A 21,259-nucleotide genomic window follows, 5' to 3' on the forward strand; every position below is an offset into this window, starting at 1 on the left:
TGCTAGTAACATATGATAAAGATCTAAAGTATTAATCTAAAGTATTAATCTCAACCCGATTGCCTAACTGTAAATTACATTAAAGTTGTCATTTTGGCATTGCCCAATTTAAAAACAAAGGGTTGTATCCAGTGTTTTGCAAGTGAAACTCTGCCACAGGCAGAAAGTCACCTCTGGTAAACAGTAACATCTATGATCTACAGCTCTCATGATTAGTCATCTTTGGCTTAATCAGCATTCCACTAGACCAGGTTTTTTCACAAGTTTAAATGAAACTACTGGAGTCAATGAAGCAGGATCCTATTTTTTTATCCCAACATTTTAAAGAAACCAAAATACATTCTCATTAATCCATTTACATTTAAAAAAACTGTGGTTTGTATTTCTAAACCTACCAAAGATTAATAGTTTTCTTTTAAAAGGCACATATATTAGAACACATTCACATTACAGAATCAGAAGTACAGGGTAAGAAATGATAGAAACATAAAAAGCAAATATCCCCACCCCCCACTTAGTACTCCCAATAGCACAAACTTTCCACACTTCTTCACAATACTATAGGCTAGGAACAGCCACTTCTTTTATTTTAACTGTCTTCACATAACTTGTACAGAAATGTCCCTGCAGTTCAGCTGCAAGAAGCTATGTTGTGCTGTTTGATCTCCTTTTGTATCTAATGATAGGGTTAGTGGGTGTATGGATCATAGTTGTATAATTTATGGTAGGGAAATAACCGTCCACCAAATCAAATTCATACAAACGCAGAAGCGTTGACCAAATTGTCTTAATTTGAATATAAGCAAAGTTCTCTCCAATACAACGATGACGACCTAAAAGAAAATTAAAAGTGTCTTTATTTTACGTTTGCAAACATTCTTGTACCACCAAGAAATTAGATCTGTATAAGGGAGCAATCCTAAACTCCTGGGGCGGGGGGGGGGGGGGAGGGCCACAGGATGCCTCAAAACTGGATGCCTGCAAACAAAACCCACCCATGCTGGTGTAACAAAGTCTGCTTCATGGGAACAAAAACAGGTTGCTGTGGGATAGGCCTTTAACCTGTTGGATCCTCAGTTACTGTTTATTAGCCAAGTGCCTGCATTTTCAAGAGATTAGCTAGAGACACTGATACTCCACTTCTCAAAACATGAGGACTGACAGAGGTGTCCAGTCCATGCCACAAATTATTTTTTTTAAATTAAAGTCTTTTGCTTGTTTGTTTTTAAATGACTGAAGGTGGCAATGATTGTATCCCTTATTTGTAGAACATCTACTACAACCAACTTACCAGCACCAAACGGCACATACGCAAACTTCTCTTTAGCTGCGGGGTTATCTTGGAGATAACGCTCTGGTTTGAAATCTACATTTTCTGTCCAACAATCCTTAAGTCTCTGATTGACAGTGGGAGATACACAAACTTGATGACCAGGTGGAATTGTATACCCAGCAACTGTCTAAAAGCAAGAAAACACTTTTATCAAGTATACATTCAAATCCAACCCATCAAAAGTTTGGATAGTTGATTTACTAATACTATTCATGTACCACTCATATCATCAACAGAAATGTATTATCACTATCCCAGCTAAGGCATTTCTCTATGTTTGCTCAAGTTGTGGGACATCCTCCTATAACCAATATGCTTAAGTCTAATTAATGCATGAAGGGGTTAAGACCATAGCTTAAGCTGTCCAGCTTGGCTTAGCTAGGTCACTCCCCCCTCACCTTGGGAGGAAGGGATCAAGCCTTTGTTCTTTCCATTCCAGCATGTGAACTCTACCAATAAGGAAGTCTAAGCTAGATGCTCCAAGCTCAGACCACATGGCTTAAGCCAGCCGCCTTGGTGTGTCTATACCAAATAATTTAGAAACACTACTTTAGAACCTAAGTTTTACTACCCCCTATTCTGACTACTGTATGGAAAAGCATATGAAGAGTTTATTAGTAAACCATTTTTTATTTACCAAACGTCTAGTCTTTTTCTGTGTTAAGGGAAGTGGGGAACTTTGGAAGCAACTTAGAATGGAATATTTTAAAGATCCAACAGCACTTTGCTGCATGTTTTGTGATCTTAAATCTCTGCTGGGGTTCTCTCACCAAAGAGTACTTGTCCCGAACCTGAATCTTGGCATCCAGAGAATTCTCTTTTTATATACCTAGTATTTTTTATTACTTAGCCAAAAACAAAAGCCAACACAAGTATGTTGGGGCCTAAATGTAGAGCCGATATTTTATACCAGGGTAGTTGACAAAGATGCTGAAATGTCCTTAAGATATTGCTTAGCACATCAGTAATCGGCCAAATGCTGGAAATAATTTAAGGCAAGCAGCAGTCATGAACTCCTGAAAGAGCAGCAGAGGGGCTATAGGATAGCACAGGGTTTCTTCTCTGCAGTCAGAAAGGGAGGTCCAGCACTAGAGTCCTTGTGGAAGTTAAAAGCTCCACCAGCGCCACTCCTCTGCTGTTAGTGCTCCAAGGACGGTATCCAATGGAAAGGGGGCATGTTGTGGAAACCCTTAGTTCCTCTTTTCCTTAGGTCTTCAAACCAGCCACAACCCTACTCCCACCCTCAAGCTGATGTAGTTTGGGAGGGAGATTATTCCCACCCCAACCTTCCACCCTGGCCAGTGTAAACACAGCAGGGCTTTGGAAGTAAGCATTAACTCATTTGCCATAAACTCCCTTCTTCAACCCCACCTCCAAGGACTACTTTGCCCATGTATTAAGTTTTAGGTACAACAGCCTCATACATAACTGTGTCTGCCCGGTTACTTTAACTGATCGCATCATTTAGAAGGGGAGAAATCAAGAGGTTAGAACTATTCCACCTTTTGTACTGTTATTTGTCAATAAAAGTAATGTTTGCAACTTCATATTGCTTTTGGAGCGTACTCTTCTGGTCAGTAGTGGCACCTTGACATCACTGCTCCCTAGTTAGAAGGGGTGAGGTCAGAGTCACAGTTCACCAGCAGGAGTATCGCTGGCTCCTCTTCTCTGCTGCCCAGAGAAGCAGCAATGCCAGGAAGGTGGCTCTGCCCACCACACATTCCACTTACCACCTCATCAAGTATTATTTCTGCTTTAACATATCGCTGAAACAAACAAAGATTCTTACTTGGGGAGTTTTAGCCATCCTCATCATAGTCATTATAGGAGGTCGAAGTCTTAATGTTTCTTTCAAGCAAAGTTCCAAGAAAGTCATATCTTTGAGCTACGAAAGAGTAAAAACAAACCTTGTCGGTTTTGTGCATATCTATACAGATAATGTCCTGTAGTGAAAGAACCATAATTTAGCATGAAGCTAAACAGCAGATCGTTATCTTCCAGCAGAACTAAAGCAATTTAAAACATGTTTTCCTCTATGTAATTGGAGAAAAAGAAACTACGTGTTTGTGTGTAATTTTACATTAGCATCCATAATACTGCTCAATCTTAACTCTGGTCCAAACTAACTCTCATTACACCTAGAATCATAGAATTGTTGGAAGGGACCTCAAAGGTCATCCCATCCAATCCCCTGCAATACAGGAATCTTCTTGCCCAAAGTGGAACTTGAACCCATGACCCTAAGATTAAGAGTCACAAGCTTTTACTGACTGAGCTAGGGCAAGGGGGGTAGGAACCTCTCTAGCGGGCCAGATAATTATCTCCACTCATCCTTATTCTGACCGATGGCAAGTGAGCTCTTCTGCTTGCTACTTTACACAAGGCTTTCAAGGGGATTCCTGAAGTTCTGAGAAGCAGCCGATTGTCAGATGTTCAGAAACTCCATTCAAAGCACTGTGGAAAATAGCACTTTTGTAAAAGGCTTTGCAGACCTTGCCAATCAGTCTTGCCTTCAAGCTCCCTTTCAGCCACGACTCACCTTTACCTGCCCCACACCTGGCATCATATATTACACGCAGGGCAGGTGGACATGGCTTCGCCAAATAGGAAGGCCCACCAATTTGCCCCCCCCCCCATTTAGGGGATTTAACTTCACTCATAATTAAAAACCAAGAACTAAAAAGCCCTCTGAAAACCTGTTCTCTCAACTAATTCCACCTAAACATTTAAGGAACTTGCATGCATTCACACAGAAATGCTTAAAAGGAATTACAGAACCTACAAACCTGGTCATAGCTTAATGAAGGCAGGTCTTCCCCACACACTGCTTTTTGCTCCCCATAACATCGCTCCTGGATTGATTTATCTCTAGCCAAAAAGAAGCCAAGCCAAGTGCTTGTAGTCGAAGATGTGTGCTGCCCTGCCAACAGCAGCCCAATAAGCATCCCAGCAATTTCATCATCTGATAGGTAACGGCCATCTCTAGATTTTAAAAACAGACAACACAGGTCATATGCGCGACTTGAACAAGGAAGTAAAAAAAAAAACGATTTCATGGACACAATCCTCTGGGTGGCTGCTGTTTTCCATTTCTGCTAAAACAAATTCAAATTAATTCAAGCAAAATACCGTATTTTTCGCCCTATAGGATGCACCTAGCTTTTTTGGGGGAAAATAAAGGGGGGGAAATTATTCCCCCCCCCCAGCCGCGGATATCTGCCTGAAGCGCGGGGTGCTCTGCTTCAGCGCGCCCAGCGCCCCGGGCAAGCAGGCTGCTGTCCGCAGCCTAGGGAGCCTTGCGGCAACTCCCGCAGGCTCCCCATAATAATAATAATCATAATAATTTATTATTTATACCCCGCCCATCTGGCTGGGCCTCCCCAGCCACTCTGGGCGGCTTCCATAGAAACCAAAAATACACTAAAATATCACACGTTAAAAACTTCCCTGAACAGGGCTGCCTTAAGATGTCTTCTGAATGTCAGGTAGTTGTTTATCGCTTTGACATCTGCTGGAAGGGCATTCCACAGGGCGGGTGCCACTACCGAGAAGGCCCTCTGCCTGGTTCCCTGTAGCTTTGCTTCTCGCAATGAGGGAACCGCCAGAAGGCCCTCGGCGCTGGACCTCAGCGTCTGGGCAGAACGATGGGGGTGGAGACGCTCCTTCAGGTATATTGCTGATAGCTTCCTGAAGCCTGGAGAGCAAGAGGGGTCGGTGCGCACCGACCCCTTTCGCTCTCCAAACTTCAGCGAAAGCCTGCATTCGCCCCATAGGACGCACACAGATTTCCCCTTCATTTTTGGAGGGGAAAAAGTGCGTCCTATAGGGCGAAAAATACGGTACATAGAATCATTTCAGGATTGCTAGGACAATTTATTAGAAATATTCATACTGTGCCCTTCCACTGCATTTGCAGTGAGGGGCAGGGTTGGCACTGCAAAAAAGCCTGCTCTGCTTCTAATAAGTCAGGCTACTAGTTGCTCTGCTGCTGTTTTATCTTCCTGAATAAAAAGTTGTTGGAAACTCAGAGCTGAAAAGACCTCCCTGGAACTAATAGCAACATTTTTGCTACATCACATACTTGTAGGTAACATCCAGCAGTGTTTGAAGCATATCGTCCTCTCTTGCCAAAGACTTCCGTCGTTTCTGAATTATTTCGTAAAAAATGGACTTTATCTTATTGTGGGCTCTATCTCTGCGCCTGAAATTAAAACAATCCATGTAAGTAACAGCATGTTTAGAAGGGGAAAAAATTAATCTACAGGGTTTGAATTCTACACATCAGTTTCTAATTTCAACACACATGCATGTTACCTGCATTGCTCCTTAAAAGGCTGTATCAATTTACACAAACTTAAAAGACTAGATTGACCCTACAATTCTATACAAGAGTGTACTTACTGAGAGGCTAATGCATGGGTAGGCAAACTAAGGCCCAGGGGCCGGATCCGGCCCAATCGCCTTCTAAATCCGGCCTGTGGACGGTCCGGGAATCAGCGTCTTTTTACATGAGTAGAATGTGTGCTTTTATTTAAAATGCATCTCTGGGTTATTAGTGGGGCATAGGAATTTGTTCATTTTTTCCCCCAAAATATAGTCTGGCCCCCCACAAGGTCTGAGGGACAGTGGGCCGGCCCCCTGCTGAAAAAGTTTGCTGACCCCTGGGCTAATGTGATACTCCTACCTGAAAGGTGGGACTTTCTTTCAATACACGTGGTACCTCGGGTTACGTACGTAATTCGTTCCGGAGGTCCGTTCTTAACCTGAAACTGTTCTTAACCTGAAGCACCACTTTAGCTAATGGGGCCCCCTGCTGCCGCTGCGCTGCCAGAGCACGATTTCTGTTCTTGTCCTGAAGCAAAGTTCTTAACCTGAAGCACTATTTCTGGGTTAGCGGAGTCTGTAACCTGAAGCGTATGCAACCTGAAGCGTATGTAACCCGAGGTACCACTGTATCTGACAAACACTGGCATGCTGAGAAACAATCCACATTCTAATCTGTACTTCATAGTCTAGCACCAACAGTAATGGAGGCTTTGTTTTGGTTTAAAAGGAGATTGCTCCCTTCTCATGCTGGTATTTCCCCTTTTGAAAACCAGGGCAATACTGGCATAGAAAACAGTGGAATCTGGCGGTCCTCCATGGGCTGGCAAGGGGCTGCACTGAAGCAGCTCCCACACCACATAAAGCGCAAAGAGGTCCTTAAGCAGGACTGACTCATAGGTAGAATGTTGTGGCTATGGATTCGAAAATAAATGCTGCGAAACCAAATTAATATTTAAGCTAAATACTAAATGTTCTGTTTTAGCAGCACTCAGTAAATAAACAAAACATCAAGAAGTATAATAGCGTAAACTGGAATTGAACTGAAACATTAGTGAAGTTAAGTATCTCAGGTTACAGCACAACATAATTCATGTGAATCCCTGCTCCACCCTGAAGTACAACATCACTAAGACCAATTTAATTGACAGGGTTGTTGTAATGGTGTAACAAAGGAGATAGAACTGCATAGAAATCCCATAACTCCTTATGGAGGGCAGGATGAACTGCATGGAATGCATATTTAATTAACTAAAGTCTCTGCTCATCAAGTTTCTCAGTACCTGAAGCTGGGCAAAGGCAGCCAGCCTGGCAAAAGCCAAGCTGCATGAGAAAATCCCCCATCCAAATCGGCATAGAGCTGTGCTACCTTCTCGTCAAGAATGCTTCTTATCTCCTTCCCATGTAAACAGTGACTTGCTGTCAAAATTATTAGTTCTGAAAGTGCTGTAAACAAGTCTGTGCATAGAGGGAAAGAGTACATTAAAGGGAATTCAGTAAATCAGAGGAAGAATTCACATTTACCATCAAAATGAACCTCAAAAATAAATGAACACAGTCCATTTTCACCATGTGTGGCAAAAGCTCCTGTTTCTAGATGCTGCAAATGGTTTTTACATGGAAAATAAATTGAATAAAAGTAAAGGCAGCCCTAAAAGTACCTTGTAACCCTGTTACCTTGTGAGTATCTGACCTTTGTCTGTGGGAGCAGTTGTGGGACAGAATTTATTGTGGATTTCTTTTTTTAAAATATACGGTAAGGAATGGGCCAGACAAAATGTGCTGAAACCAGATTTAGAGTTATCCATCCCACAGGGTTATAAAATCCCATCTAACTTGAGAGCCTACAACCTAGAAACTTCAGACCCATGAGCTACCGGTAAATCCATTCCTGACCACATGCTTTAATGAAATGTGCCATCAGGTTGTTTGAGCAGAACTGGTTGCATGTGTATTTTCAGTCCTACATAGGGATGAAATAGCTCAAACTGGATGAAAACATCACACAATGCTCACATTAACCCTAGAATAGGTTCTGAAAGTACTCCCTTTTCTTTCTTCTTTGTGTTTTATTTAGATCGGTTTTTGGCCTTGATAAAAAGATATTTGATATTAATCTCTGTATTCTTTTTCAAATTTCAATAAAATATTTTTTAAAAAAATATATATGAAAGTATACCCTTCAAACAATCATCTCAGGTCATTATAACAAGGAGGAAAAAGCAAAAACAGTTATCCATCACGATGGAGCCAATGAGTAGCCATTCACTACAATTTTTACTCAAGCAGCGTGCATAGGGAAAAGCAGGAGGCAAACCTTCCAAACTCCTTTTCAATACCAGCGCCAAAGCCTTATGCAAAAATAGGTCTGGAACTGAGCACATAGTGTTATTTTTCCTGCCATTTTTATTTCATTATTTGTTGCCCATAAGATAGCAACTGGGTATTTTATTTGCCCTGAAGTTGTTGATAATGGATTCTATACACCTAAGAAGTTACAAATAATTGATTGCAACTGGATACACCAACGCTTGTTCCAGAATGACCCGGTTCAAATAGAAGCACAACATTTCAAACTATATACTTACTTTTTTCTCCACTTTCCCCCCAAGTTTTAAAATATTCCATAGTTTCTTTTTCAATTATTGGTATATGGCTTTTAAACTGGCTTATGTTCAGCCCGGTTTTAAGCATCTTCTTCTGTTCCAGAAATACCTTTAAAAAGCAAAGAATGCTGTATTTACAAAATATTCAACTTGTATGTTTTAGGCATGAACTAGCAAAAAGGTAAGGACTTGTTTGCCACTAATTTTAGTAGGAGAAAGTAAGGCACACATGCTCCACTTTCTTCCCACATCAGAATCAGTTTCACTTTGGCATTTTGTGCCAATAATACATTATAGAACTAATTGCAAAGATGGCAACTTTTCAGGACATAATAAGACAGACTGTGAAGCATTTACGTATGCACAAAAAACCCGTTTTGATCCAAACCTTTTTTTATATAAAATGCCTTCAGGCTAATAACTTCTTTCTGAAGTGAACCGTAAGTTAAACCAGGCATAGGCAAACTTGGCCCACCGGATATTTTTGGGACTACAATTCCCATCATCCCTGACCACTGGTCCTGTTAGCTAGGGATGATGGGAGTTGTAGTCCCAAAAACATCTGGAGGGTCAAGTTTGCTATGCTTGAGTTAAACTATAAAGTAATACAATGCACCCTGATAGAGTGTATCAGCAGTTCTGGAGTGGGTATTCAGCTATAAAATTGTACTATCTACTATTTCATCTTCTGTCATTAGTTTGGCTAATTGTATTAGACTGAATATGGCAGCAATACTTATGAGTAATTGAAGCTAACTCTGTTGTTTTGTTACTGCAACAACTTGCTGTGTTCTATATGTATCATGAAAGTACAGTCATACCTCATGTTACGTGCACTTCATGTTACGTTCTTTCAGGTTACATCCCGTGGCAACCCGGAAGTACAGGAAAGGGTTACTTCCGGGTTTCGCTGCTTGTGCATGCGCAGACGCGCAAAATGATGTCACATGCATGCGCAGAAGCAGCAAATCGCAACCTGCGTGTGCGCAAACACACCGCTGCGGGTTGCATTATTTTCATGTTGCAAACGGGCCTCTGGAACGGATCCTGTTCGCAACCAGAGGTACCACTGTAAATAAACTGAAATGGAAATAACACATACTGGGTTGGGTACATCATAAGCTACTCCCTTGCCAAAGACAGGTGTGGTTAGCCGTGAATACACATCTTCTGCATTCAAGTCTTCATTTTTACTGTTGAACAGAAGAGCAGCAGCATCACTACCCAGGAGATATGTAAACGTCTTCCCCACCATTGTGAAGCTAAATACAGGACCGTACTGTGGAAACAAACCAAGAAGGTAGGAAATGAAGGGGCAGGGAACAGAAGCGTACAAGAATGTGACTTTATTATCATACAGCAAAGATAGTGAGAATTTTCACTGAAATCCATAAAATGTATAGTAACTGCTTTAAAAAACATAAATGGTTGTATACAAGAAGCAAAAACGAAAACAAAAATGCATCTACCTGGGCATCTACTGTGTCTAGGCTGCAACCTTAGGCACAATATATGGTAGCTGTTTCACAAGGTAATTGGGAGGATAAAATCAGAGTAGGATTACACAATGCTTTGAGCTTATTGGAAGGCAGAATATATATATGTATGTATATAAATACTTCCAAGTAAACATACTTAGACTTGAATTGCACATAATGTTTAAACCTGTTCAAGTAGACAGATGGGCAATGGCCAGACAAAGTAGACAATGACCAGGGATTCACCAGGCCCACCCAATTATAATTCTACCCTACTCTTCTTCCCATAGAAAAAGTTATACTAACCACACGTAGATTATTTGCATCTGTTCATTTCATTTAATATCCAAGGTTATTCATAGAGTAAACCCAATGAAACCAGTACTTAAATTCCTTATATCAATACCCCAAGCATGACTTAGTTGGATATTACCCTATGGTAGCTTTGCTGTTAAAGCCTCAGCGCCTAGGGCTTGCCGGTTCGAATCCCTGCGGCGGGGTGCGCTCCCGCTGCTCGGTCCCAGCGCCTGCCAACCTAGCAGTTCGAAAGCACCTCCGGGTGCAAGTAGATAAATAGGGACCGCTTACCAGCGGGAAGGTAAACGGCGTTTCCGTGTGCGGCTCTGGCTCTGGCCAGAGCAGCTTCGTCACGCTGGCCACGTGACCCGGAAGTGTCTCCGGACAGCGCTGGCCCCTGGCCTCTTAAGTGAGATGGGCGCACAACCCCAGAGTCTGGCCCGTACGGGCAGGGGTACCTTTACCTTTACCTTTAGCTTTGCTGTTGAAAAGCGTGTTGCTGTTAACCACATCCCTGTTCACTCACTTACTACTAATGTGAATATTGATTTGACTTACTGTTATTTTAGTTAAGATTTTGGGCAGACCATTATTATCACTCTGCACCAAATATTAGTCTCAATAGGCTAATATACTCAAATGCATAACCAACCATGAGAAGAACTCAGATCTCGAACATCCACAGAAACCCCACACAAGATGAGGTGAAGAAGCCACTTGGAGGAGGATTTAGGAGCTGATACAGAGAAAGCACTCAAACTGCATTCTAAAATCTTCTAAAACAGCTTTTCTTTTTTTTTTAAAGTAGCATCAAGGTTCTCATATTTGCATGGGATGCACTGCTAGCCTATGAGACTTAAGTCTTGGAATTTCATCCAGCTAAATATTTAAGCTCAAGGATTCTGAATAGTTGTGTTACTTTGGAGCCCTAACAATTATACCGTAAAATGATTATAGACTCACTTTTTCATAGGCGTTTTCCAAGAATTCGATAGGATTCTTCCCAAATGTAATTGCATGTCCCAAAAAGGGGACGTTCGACGAAATGTAAGGTGGGTAATTCTGAAGAAGAAGAAGAAGAAAGCCTTTTGTTATATAGTTTAGCAAAAAGCAGCTCTTACTAAACTGTTTTCAGCACCGCGATCTAACCAACTGAGCTAACCGGCAAGGCTGGCTTTAAACAAAAGGATGACAGATACTCAATGCTCCGCTTTGGATGGGAATCAGGAAACAGCACCGCCCCTCTGAATCTTTTCACCTACACGCATTTCTAGAAATTAAAGAAATGCCGAGCATCCGGGCTCTTTACTCTGATTTCTTTACTCCAGAGTTCTTCTCTGGAAACAAAACAAAGGCGTTTGAGGAAGGGGGATTTCTGCACACGCACGGAGTGCCCTTGTTCCTTCTTTGGCCGCCCATTCCAAGGGGGCGGCTGCCTGTGCTTGGATGCACCTGCTGCAAGGACCCGCCGTCTCCCCTCCCGCTGCCCAGGTTTGCTGCGACCCCAAACTATCCGCACGGATCCAGGTTCTGCCCACCCAATGCCGCCCCCGCCGCGACCCACCTGGCCGGCGCTGGGCTGCTTCTTCTGCCGGGAGCCGAGCTGCAGCAAATATCCCAAGCCCAGGGCGAAAGCGGAGGCGGCCAGCAAGAGGGAGAGCGGGTTGCCAGCAGCCGCCTTCTCCAGCAGAGAGTAGCCCGCTTCCAGCAAGCTCGGCGCCGCCATCATCCTCCCGGCTCTGAGGCACGCAGGACCAGGACCGACGGGGACTCGGACGCCGAGAGAAGCCGGGCGGAGGGGCGTGGCCTATCCTCCGCCGGCGGGAGCTGAGCCGATCTCTGCCCATCTGACGAACGCGGCGCGGAGGCCAATCAGCAAGCGCGCCGCCACAGGGTGACCGTGTCGGCGGCGCAGTGGTTGGAGGAGGCGGACGCTGAGGCACCCTGAGGTAGGGTGAGGCGGGCGTCTTCCCAAACTATCTCCCATAATAATCACAACCCTATGATAAGAGGTCGGGGTGCTGCACCTGTGGAGAAAAGGAGACGGAGCCATGCTTAGTAGCCAAAAGGGCACACGCGGAGGAGCCCGGGGGGCTTATTTCATCTGCAGTCCTGATAAACCTTTCGTCTCCATGCTGTGAGAAGCTTCTATTGATTCTTTCTTTATATATCCAGTCTCTGTTAAGCAGACAGAAGCAGACCAGGCTGTGGTTTTTCTTCTTCTCCAGACCACCGTGTTGCTGTTCTGTTATCATGCACAGTGTCACAGCATACAGGAAAATAAAAAGCTTTTAGCATCAAGGTCTATAGAGCTCCTAGACGCAAGAGTCAAACTCTGTGCAGTAAAGAACCAGGTCAATTCCTCTGACATGACTTAGGATGTTTGGGAGAAAATAATGGGAACAGTTCAGAGGCACAGTGGCAAATATGTTCTTCTGATACAGCCTGTGGTGCCAAGAAATAACCTTACCCAGTAATTTTAAAAGATTTTCATGTACTTATAAAGCTTGCGTTTCACAAACATTACTTTGACAAACTTGAAATGTAGCCTTATGAGGCTTTGCCCTCAGGTGGGAAAAATATTGCACCCGGGAAAGGGAAGTGGGAGTCAACAGACACTCAAGGAATAGTTTTGGAGAAAAAGCTTTATTTCTACCATCCATGAACTGGTAGAAGGAGCAAGTGTGATAATTCACAAACAAGCACGGGTTCACAGTCATTTGCACAGAGCATATATTCCCCTTCCAGTTCCCTCCCCTTTCTCCTCCTTTTCCAGGAGTCCTGCCCATGATGTGTTTCCTGAGCATGAACAGAAAGCTCCTGTCTTGGGAAAGGGGGGGGTGAGAAGCCAAGGGGGGTGGTCGAGCCTTGCGTCCAGCGTGTCCAAAGATGTTGCAACTAGAGTGAGATAAAAGTCAGTTCTCAGACCTGAGTATTCTTGGCATTGACAGTCTATTCATTAGCCTTTTTGAAGCTCTCTTGTACTGATAAAAGAATAACATTTTGCCTTGCAACAGCAGAGCAAATGAGCAGATGCTTATCTGCTGAGAAAATGATTTTGAAAAGCTTTGAGAAACTTTGAGCCTGCTTTAGGGCCTAGGTGTGGTCACTTGTCCTCACCTTCCTTCAGCACAACGCTGTTATGCTTTCGGTACTGATCAGTTTATGTTTATTTATTAACTTTCACCCAGAGCAACCTAGACTTCCTGTAACTCCTACATCTTTTTAGCCTGGTTATTTAACGTAACATGCTGCTATTATTTTCTGCTGTATACATGTCATGAATGGATTTTGCTTTGTACTTGGTGATCGATACCCATTATTTGTTGTTTGTGTTGTTTCGTGTGTGTGTGTAAGTAATAAAAAACATAAGAGGAAAATTAATTTAAAAAGCCTGGTTGGAATCAGAGTTAACTGAAAGCAGCAATAGCAATTCATTGAACACAGTAAATTACTGACTCCTGACAAGGTAGTTTTATTCAGCTTATCTTATGTGCCCAAGCAACAGAACTGAAAATACCAATATTATTTGCTCTTTAGAACTTTACCAGTCTTGAACAGAGTTTTAAAGATTTCACTTTGTTGGTCAGGTAATACAGGCCAGCCATAGTTAGTATTCTGATCAACTGGTCTGTCATGGCTGCTGGAGACAGGTTTTGATTTGCAGTTTTCCAGTGGTTCAATGCCTGAGTAACTTTTTCTTCCAACAAAAGAGTCCTAATAGAAAAAATATACAGAGAAGATGCTTGAACTCCTTCACACAGCGATCCTAACTTTGGGTCACGTGGCCCTGGGGATGATGGTGACATCCACAACCCTGCTGGCTCCTGCAGGTCAGGGTGGCAGTCAAGAGTTTTCAGAGGGTGTGGTGTGCCAGCTCAAGATGGCTGCAGCAGAGGGGACCAAACTGGACCCCTCGCTTGTCAGTGGGCCAGATTAGGATCCAGAAAATCCTTGTGTGGCCGTGCTCTGACCTCACCCAAAAAACCCCAGAGGGGGGCAGCAGCATGCTTAACTCCCAAGCAGTCTGCACCATTAGTGGGTACAGTCTTCCACCCAAACCGAACACCTTCCAGGAGCATGAATTGGGGGTTAGGATTGCTCCCTTAAACGGGGAGGTGTATCAATTAAGCTACAAAACATAAAACATAAACCAGATGGATGAAATTAGCAGAACCTGTTCCAAGGGAAAAAAATAAATTTTACGTATCACTAACCTGTCAGTTTCTATTGTTTTGATTACAATACTGTTAAGCTGGAGTTTTTGACAAAAAAATTCAAAATGTTCAAACGCAATATTGCTAGCAATGGTCTTCAGAACTTTCTCCAAGATTTTTTCTAAAATAAGCAGATCATAAACTTTACAGAACAGCAGTTTCATATGATTTATGCACAAATCCAAGGAACTTTACTCTTTTAACAACTGGTGGCAGTGTTAATTATATACTTTGATGGGCAGGGAGGATAGAGCCAAAATGCTGGGGGTTTTTAACATACCTGGAAATGTGTAGAGATAGCTAGCAGTTTGTAAAGGTGGGAAACCTGTAACATTCTAGAGGTTGCTTGATTCCAACTATTAGTCCTGCACTCCCACCATCATGCTCAAGGTTAATGGGAGTTGTACTCCAAAACAGATGGAGGGCCATAGACACCTACCCCTGGTTTATTAACTGTAACAGACAAAACTTTAGGTGGATGCGTAGGGAGATTGGATGAGGCCATCTTTTTTGTTAATGCTTGACATTTAACTTCCCTGCATGCACCCACCGCATGCTTCTGCTGCTCTGCAATATGAGGGAGGGAAGAAAAGATAAGAGACCTCATGGTATGGAGAAGCAAGGAAAGGGCAGGCAACAGTGACCTGGATAGGCAATGGACAAGATGAGCTGATGGACCACCTTGGGAAGGGACTTACTGAGAGCTGCAGAGTGAAGCTGGCTGTTTTGTGCATTTCTGAGAATAGAATGGAAGGTGATCTGGACCCTGTTAGAATAGACATGCCACAGAACAAGGATGGGCAATGAAGTCTAAAAATTCCAGGATCTCAGGAGGCTTGGACAGACCTGTCTTTCTATATTTTGCTCAGGGTGTCAGAATACCTTAAGGTGGGCCATGCTGGTTGAGGCTGGTGGGAGCTGCAGTTCAGCAACATCTGGAGGGCCACAGGTTCCCCATCCCTGATCTAAGATCCCTAGTGATGCTGTGAGAAACTTATTTTAAACTTACCATCTCTTTCATCAGCGCTTTCTAAGTAGCGTGTTATGGGGAGCAGTTGCTTGGCTTTACAGACTTCCAGCGGAGGTCTAATCAGAGTATTTTCATCAAAATTTATATCCTTCAGTTCCAGAAGAAGGTGCAGATCGCTAGGCAAATGTAGCATTTTATTTTCTGGCAAAATAAATGGATAATGTTTGCATTATGTTAATCTGGAGCATTTCTGGACACAAACAGGCAACTGTCCCACTTTATAGATAGTACCATTAACAACTTATGTAAAAGGGTTGTCTCTTCAGGAAGCAGCTAGAGGACAACATGTACACAATCTTCAAGCACAGCTACCACAAAAAAATAACATGTTTTCAAGGTGCATGTTTTCTCTTCAAGAAAGTCATAATTTTATAACTTTCCTTCTCATTTTTGTTCTCATCTGCTCTGGCCTGGAAGACCAAAACAGGAGAAGAATGCTAGAGTCCTTCAGTTGTACTCCTTCAACTCCTGCATGTAGGTTGATGCATAGAGAATGGAATAACACATGCAGCTGGATGCCATGTGTTCCAGTTTCAGAAGCCATTTGTGTACTCACTATACCTGATCTGGGAGTGGAAACTTATTTTTGCGCAGGTACTGCTGACATTGGAACTGGGACTATAGCATTTTATGCCTGAATTTTCTTATGACATTAAACATTTAAATCCTTACCTTTGAGATTCAGGCATTGTAAGTTAAGGAGTGTTGAAAAATTCAGTGGAAGCTTTTTTAAGCAGTTGTTATTTGCTATTAAAGTAACCAAACTTTTTATTTCCCCTAAGCCTTCTGGAATTTCTTGTAACTCATTATGAGATACATCAAGCACTTTTAGGCTGGTCAGCTTTGATAGTTCTTCTGAAAGTGATTTTAACTGGGGATAAAAAGTACAAAAGAGTTAAGCAAGACACATTTATACAGAGAGGCTGTTTATGTTATTGGGGAAGGGCCATAGCTCAGTGGCAGAACACATCTTTGCATGCAGAAAGGTCCCAAGGTCACTCCTAGCACTTATTCTTAATTTTATTAAATTTCTATACCACCCTTCATCCAAGGATCAGAGAGCAGTTTACAATATAAAAACACAAGAATATGCAATGTAGCATTTCCGGGTAGGGCTGGGAGGGGCTGCTGCCTAAAATCCTGGAGAGATGCTGTCTATTAGTGTGGATGTTACTGAGCTGGATGGAACAAGAGTCTGAGTTGTTATAATGCAGCTTCCTATGTTCCTATAACTCAAGCCCACAGTGGGCACTGCATGTCTAGTGTGTCAGGTAGATCAGTGCTGGGAAAGTTCATTTTTAAAAAGAAACTAGTACTAGTTCAAGTTCAACATGTCCAAAGAGGAAGTAATTCCAGTTCTCATTTGTCCCTTTACAAAATCAATTAGTTCAGTTCGCGTTCAATTCACAGTTTGATTCAAGTTCATCAAAATGATCACCATTTAAAAAAACCCAGCATTCAGAATGTTACGATCTGCTCTGCTGAAGTATAAAATATACTTGAGAAGACTAAGAAAATACCACAATGTAGACACAGGGGAATGTGAATTTCCCCAACAATTATGGTCTTTAATCTTAAAGCCCTGCAAAGTCTAAAGAGGAAAATACACATGTAATATAATGAACCTGAAGATGAGCTGGAACTTGTTGAAAGTAAGCAATTACAGGAACTATTTTCAGGGGTAGTTCAGTGATTTTAAACTAATTCAGTGAACTTGGTGAAACTGAACTTGCTCATTCTAACCCCTGAGGTAGATATGCAAACTAAGTTCTGGTCAAAGGATGGAACTGTATAATAGCCACCCAGACTAGCAACATAAACTAAAGGTTTCAGGAATATAGTTTGAATAATAAGGGAAGTAGCCCTGGTGCTAATCCCTGCTACAGATTTAATTTCCTTGGCCCCCAGTTTCCTTAGCTCCCCAGGACTTTGTTGCTCTGCCTTGGTCCAACATGGAACCATGTCCCCCCAAAAAACGTTTTCCTGAATTACTTTTGCATAGGGTAACAACAGGCGATAGCTTTTATGAGAGCTGAAAATGACTTGAAAGAGGCATTGCTTCTCATGGATTCGTTCTGTCGCTTTAGCTTTGTTGCCTCCAGTCAAGGATTTTTTTTTTTTTTTACAAGTATGTAAGCAATACAAACACATCTGAACCCTGGGTTTACTCAAAGACAAATGTAGGTTGAGTGTGCACAGCTTGAATGCAGGCTGTGATGAGTCTGAAAAACACATGATGAGTGTAAACTTTGTTACAAAGGACTGGTATACAGTACAAAGTTATGTATAACACAAACTTACATTTTAAATGCCATCTTACCTTCAATCCACTTTTTTGGCACAATATTAATTTCTGCAGTGATGAAAGCTGACATATTTCATTTGGAAATGATGCAAACTGGTTGTTTGACAGATTTAAGTCTTTTAGTTCTTGCAGTTGACTGATATCTGAAGGAATGACCTGTATCTTATTTTCTGAAAGATCAAGTATCTTAAGCCAATTTAGCACACACAACTCCCTGGGAAACAAAACGAATCTGTTATGGTGTAACAGCAGAACACGAAGAGACCTCATTTTTTGAACATTTATTGGAACACTACTTATTTGATTGTTACTTAGGTCTAAGTAGCTTAATTTGGTAAGAGTGCACAAGTATATGTAAAATGAGGGCAGTTTGTTCTTACTAAAATTTAAATGCTGCAGGTTTTTAATTAATGAAATTTCAGTTGTTATTTCTGAAATATAATTTTGGCTGATATTTAAGTGTTTAAGAGCAGTTAGTGCACACAGTCCAACTGGAAACAAGGACAGCTTGTTGCAACTCAAATCAATTCTAGTAAGTTCTGTACAGCCTTTTATTTCAACAGGGATGTACATTAAAGCATTTCCTGATATCTCTAAAACTGAAAGGTCTTTAAAGTATGCTATTTGTTCGTCTAAGAAGATCAGTTTATTTCTGCTTATGTAGAGTTCTCTCAGACATTTTAATTTGTACAGATTGGGAGGAAAGATTTCCAGCTGATTATCACTTAGGTTCAGGTATTCCAGTTTAGTACACCTGCAAATATTTTCTGTAATATTTTGGAAGAAATTTTTTGCAAGACTGAGTTCCCGAAGCTTTTGTAAATTCTCCACTTTATCAGATAGACTTTCCAACTGGTTATCATCCAGTCTCAGTTTTTCTATATTTATCAGTTGAAAGAGCTGTACAGGCAAAAATATAAGCTTGTTGTTATTTAGCGAAAGTTCTTTCAAATTTTTGAGTTCTTTAATTTCTTTTGGTAAACTCTGGATCTGATTATCTGACATACTGAGTTTATATAGATTTGGAAGGTAACAGAGAGCCTTTGGGAATATAGACATTTTATTGGAATTTAAGTACAGCATATGCAAACTTTTCATGGTAGTCATGGTGTCTGGCAGAGTTACTTTATTTCCACTAAGATCCAAAATTTCTAATTTTTCAAGTTTTTCCAAAGCAGCAGGAAACGTTTCAATGTTGTTATATCTTAATAAAAGGCACTTAAGTCTTGAAAGTTTCGAAATTCCATCAGGGAGGTATGATATTTGGTTATGACTGAGGTTTAAAGTTCTAAGACTTTGAAGTAGGGAAATTTCAGTAGGTAAAGATGTTAAGTGATTTCTTTCTATGGATAATATTTCCAGGTTTGTAAACAATCTTATGTCTCTTGGTATGGTTTTGATTTCATTATTGTTTAAATGCAAATACTTTAACATTTGAATGTCAAAAAGCCCTGAAGGAATTTCAAGCAGCCCTTTAGCATTTAGCTGAACGGTGCCGTCATCAATCATTTCAGACAGCCTCTCTGCTAATCCCATTTCAGGTATTGTAGCATTCTCAAAAGATTGTAATAAACTTTTCCTAGCTCGCCCTTCAAAAAAAGATGAAGGGATTTCACTTAATCCTTCAGCATACAGATAAGCAAGAAGTTCAGCATTAATTGTGTCAGGCGTCAAAATTCCCTCTAGCTTTTTAAGCATTTGCAGTTTCTCTGTGGAACGTGAAATAACCTTTTCAGAAACCTCTAAAGAGCTTTCCATGATTTGTTCCATGAGACTCTCCTTGGATACACATGGCTTTTCGTCAGCGGAAATGCTTGTGAACGAAATTATACCTGATTGTAATGCATCTGGTTTCAAATCTGCTTCTGGGGATGGTTTTTTAAGTGTAGTGTCATCAGGACTAGATTCACTCTGATTTCCATCAACTGGACTTGGTAAATCTTCAGTTGCATCAAGATTTTCTAATAATTCCATTATGGCATTTTCAGAAATCACTGGAGAGATTTCAAATACTCCCTCTGGACTTATATTGACCGACTGCTCCACATTTTCTCCCTCTGGACTTAAATTGGCCGACTGCTCCACATTTTCTCCCTCTGGACTTATATTGGGGGGCTGCTCCCCCTCATTTTCTCCCTCCGAACTTATATTGGGGGGCTGCTCCCCCTCATTTTCTCCCTCTGGACTTATATTGGGGGACTGCTCCCCCTCATTTTCTCCCTCTGGACTTATATTGGGGGGCTGCTCTCCCTCATTTTCTCCCTCTTGATTTGTGTTGGGGGGCTGCTCCTCTTCATTTGCTCCCTCTGGATTTATATTGGGGGGCTGCTCTTCTTCCCCCCCAGACATGATTGAAGATTTATTCTGGAAAGTATGTGCTCATTCCAGCCTTCTATAGAAAAAGGAAACAGAAACAACAAACAACAGCATGAAAAATGTGCAGTGAATTTAAATATTAAACAATTGAGGTCAAGCAGGATTGATGAAATTGTCATATAAAGCGGCAATGTTTGCGAAACAAATGAGTTAGAAAAAATTCCCTTCCTATCTCACCTCTCAGAATTGCCAACTGCCGCTGCGTTTCAAGTGGATGTTCCGTCCCAGCATAATCCTGATTGGCCCATTTCTCTCCTCACACTGAAAAGCAATTCAGCAAATTCAGTTATGCTTAAGTGTGGCAGATATTTACAATACAGTTTTGCCACTTGTGGGCATAATTGAGAGGATTACCAATTTTGCAAGATCTAAGGAGAAGGGCCACTCGGATGTTGTTGGACTTCAACTCCCATAAGCTGCAGCCAATATGGCCAGTTGTCAGGAATGATGGAAGCTGTAGTCAGCCCAGCAATCTCTGGAGGGCTACAGGCTCCCTACCGCTGCTCCATATATTTCTTCTGCTTTGCTAGCCCACTAAAATTACCTTGGTAGGTGTTGTAATTATCCAAGTATTCTGAATGACTAGCTCAGCCTTATACAGCCTCCATATGTTTTGGGCTACAGTCTCATCAGCCGCTACCAGCTTGGCCAATGCTCAGGGACGATGGGAGCTGTTGTCCAAAACATCTGGAGGTTAAGAGAACTGGAACTAAATGCTTATTTGTGAGACAGAAATGTGGATCACATTGTCTCCAGGATGCTTTAGCATTTTTGGCTTCTTTAGTTTTACAACCTTGTGAGCTAGGCCAGTCTTGTGCTTAATCACAATTAGCTCCACTATGATCTAACCTTGGTTAAGATTTCAAAGTTTCCCTGAAATCATGCTTTTAATACGTGAAGTTCTGCTTCTGAGATAATCAGCAAGGTCTGTTGTTCAGTGCCATAACTGGGATTAGCTCAGTGCAGGTGCAGTGCTTAATTGTGGCTGCTGTGGTTTCATTTCTTATGCAGCCACTCTTAAAGGTAAAGGTAAAGGACCCCTGACAGTTAAGTCCAGTCGCAAACAACTCTGGGGTTGTGGCGCTCATCTCTCTTTACTGGCCGAGGGAGCCAACGTTTGTCCGCAGACAGTTTTCCTGAGTCATGTGGCCAGCATGACTAAGCCACTTCTGGCGAAACCAGAGCAGTGCATGGAAACGCCGTTTACCTTCCCACCGGAGCGGTACCTATCTATCTACTTGCACTTTGACATACTTTTGAACTGCTAGGTTGGCAGGAGCTGGGACCGAACAAC

At 41.9% G+C, this 21,259-nt stretch overlaps 2 protein-coding genes across 3 annotated transcripts; both read right to left on the reverse strand.

The window, feature by feature from the left end:
* Positions 1-292: 292 nt before the first annotated feature.
* CYP51A1 (cytochrome P450 family 51 subfamily A member 1) lies at positions 293-11,854 on the reverse strand. Its single transcript, XM_079948448.1, has 10 exons — positions 11,602-11,854; positions 11,001-11,099; positions 9,365-9,541; positions 8,245-8,371; positions 6,940-7,114; positions 5,415-5,534; positions 4,120-4,315; positions 3,123-3,218; positions 1,292-1,460; positions 293-833 (listed from the first exon to the last, which is right to left on the reverse strand). The coding sequence occupies exons 1-10, from the start codon at positions 11,764-11,766 to the stop codon at positions 646-648; spliced, it is 1,512 nt and encodes a 503-aa protein (XP_079804574.1). The 5' UTR covers positions 11,767-11,854; the 3' UTR covers positions 293-645.
* Positions 11,855-13,488: 1,634 nt separating this feature from the next.
* On the reverse strand, positions 13,489-20,158 carry LRRD1 (leucine rich repeats and death domain containing 1). Of its 2 annotated transcripts, XM_079948435.1 has the most exons (5): positions 17,605-20,148; positions 15,957-16,155; positions 15,264-15,425; positions 14,255-14,375; positions 13,489-13,754 (listed from the first exon to the last, which is right to left on the reverse strand). In XM_079948435.1, exons 1-5 carry the CDS (start codon positions 19,936-19,938, stop codon positions 13,574-13,576), a joined length of 2,997 nt encoding a protein of 998 aa, XP_079804561.1. In that variant the 5' UTR covers positions 19,939-20,148; the 3' UTR covers positions 13,489-13,573. The 2 variants fall into 2 exon arrangements, with proteins under 2 accessions (XP_079804561.1, XP_079804562.1); XM_079948436.1 differs by lacking the exons at positions 13,489-13,754; positions 14,255-14,375 and adding an exon at positions 14,476-14,990 and having other exon boundaries at positions 17,605-20,158.
* Between the last annotated feature and the right edge of the window lie 1,101 nt (positions 20,159-21,259).

Source organism: Podarcis cretensis (assembly GCF_951804945.1).
Source record: "Podarcis cretensis genome assembly, chromosome: 12".
NCBI lineage: Eukaryota > Metazoa > Chordata > Lepidosauria > Squamata > Lacertidae > Podarcis > Podarcis cretensis.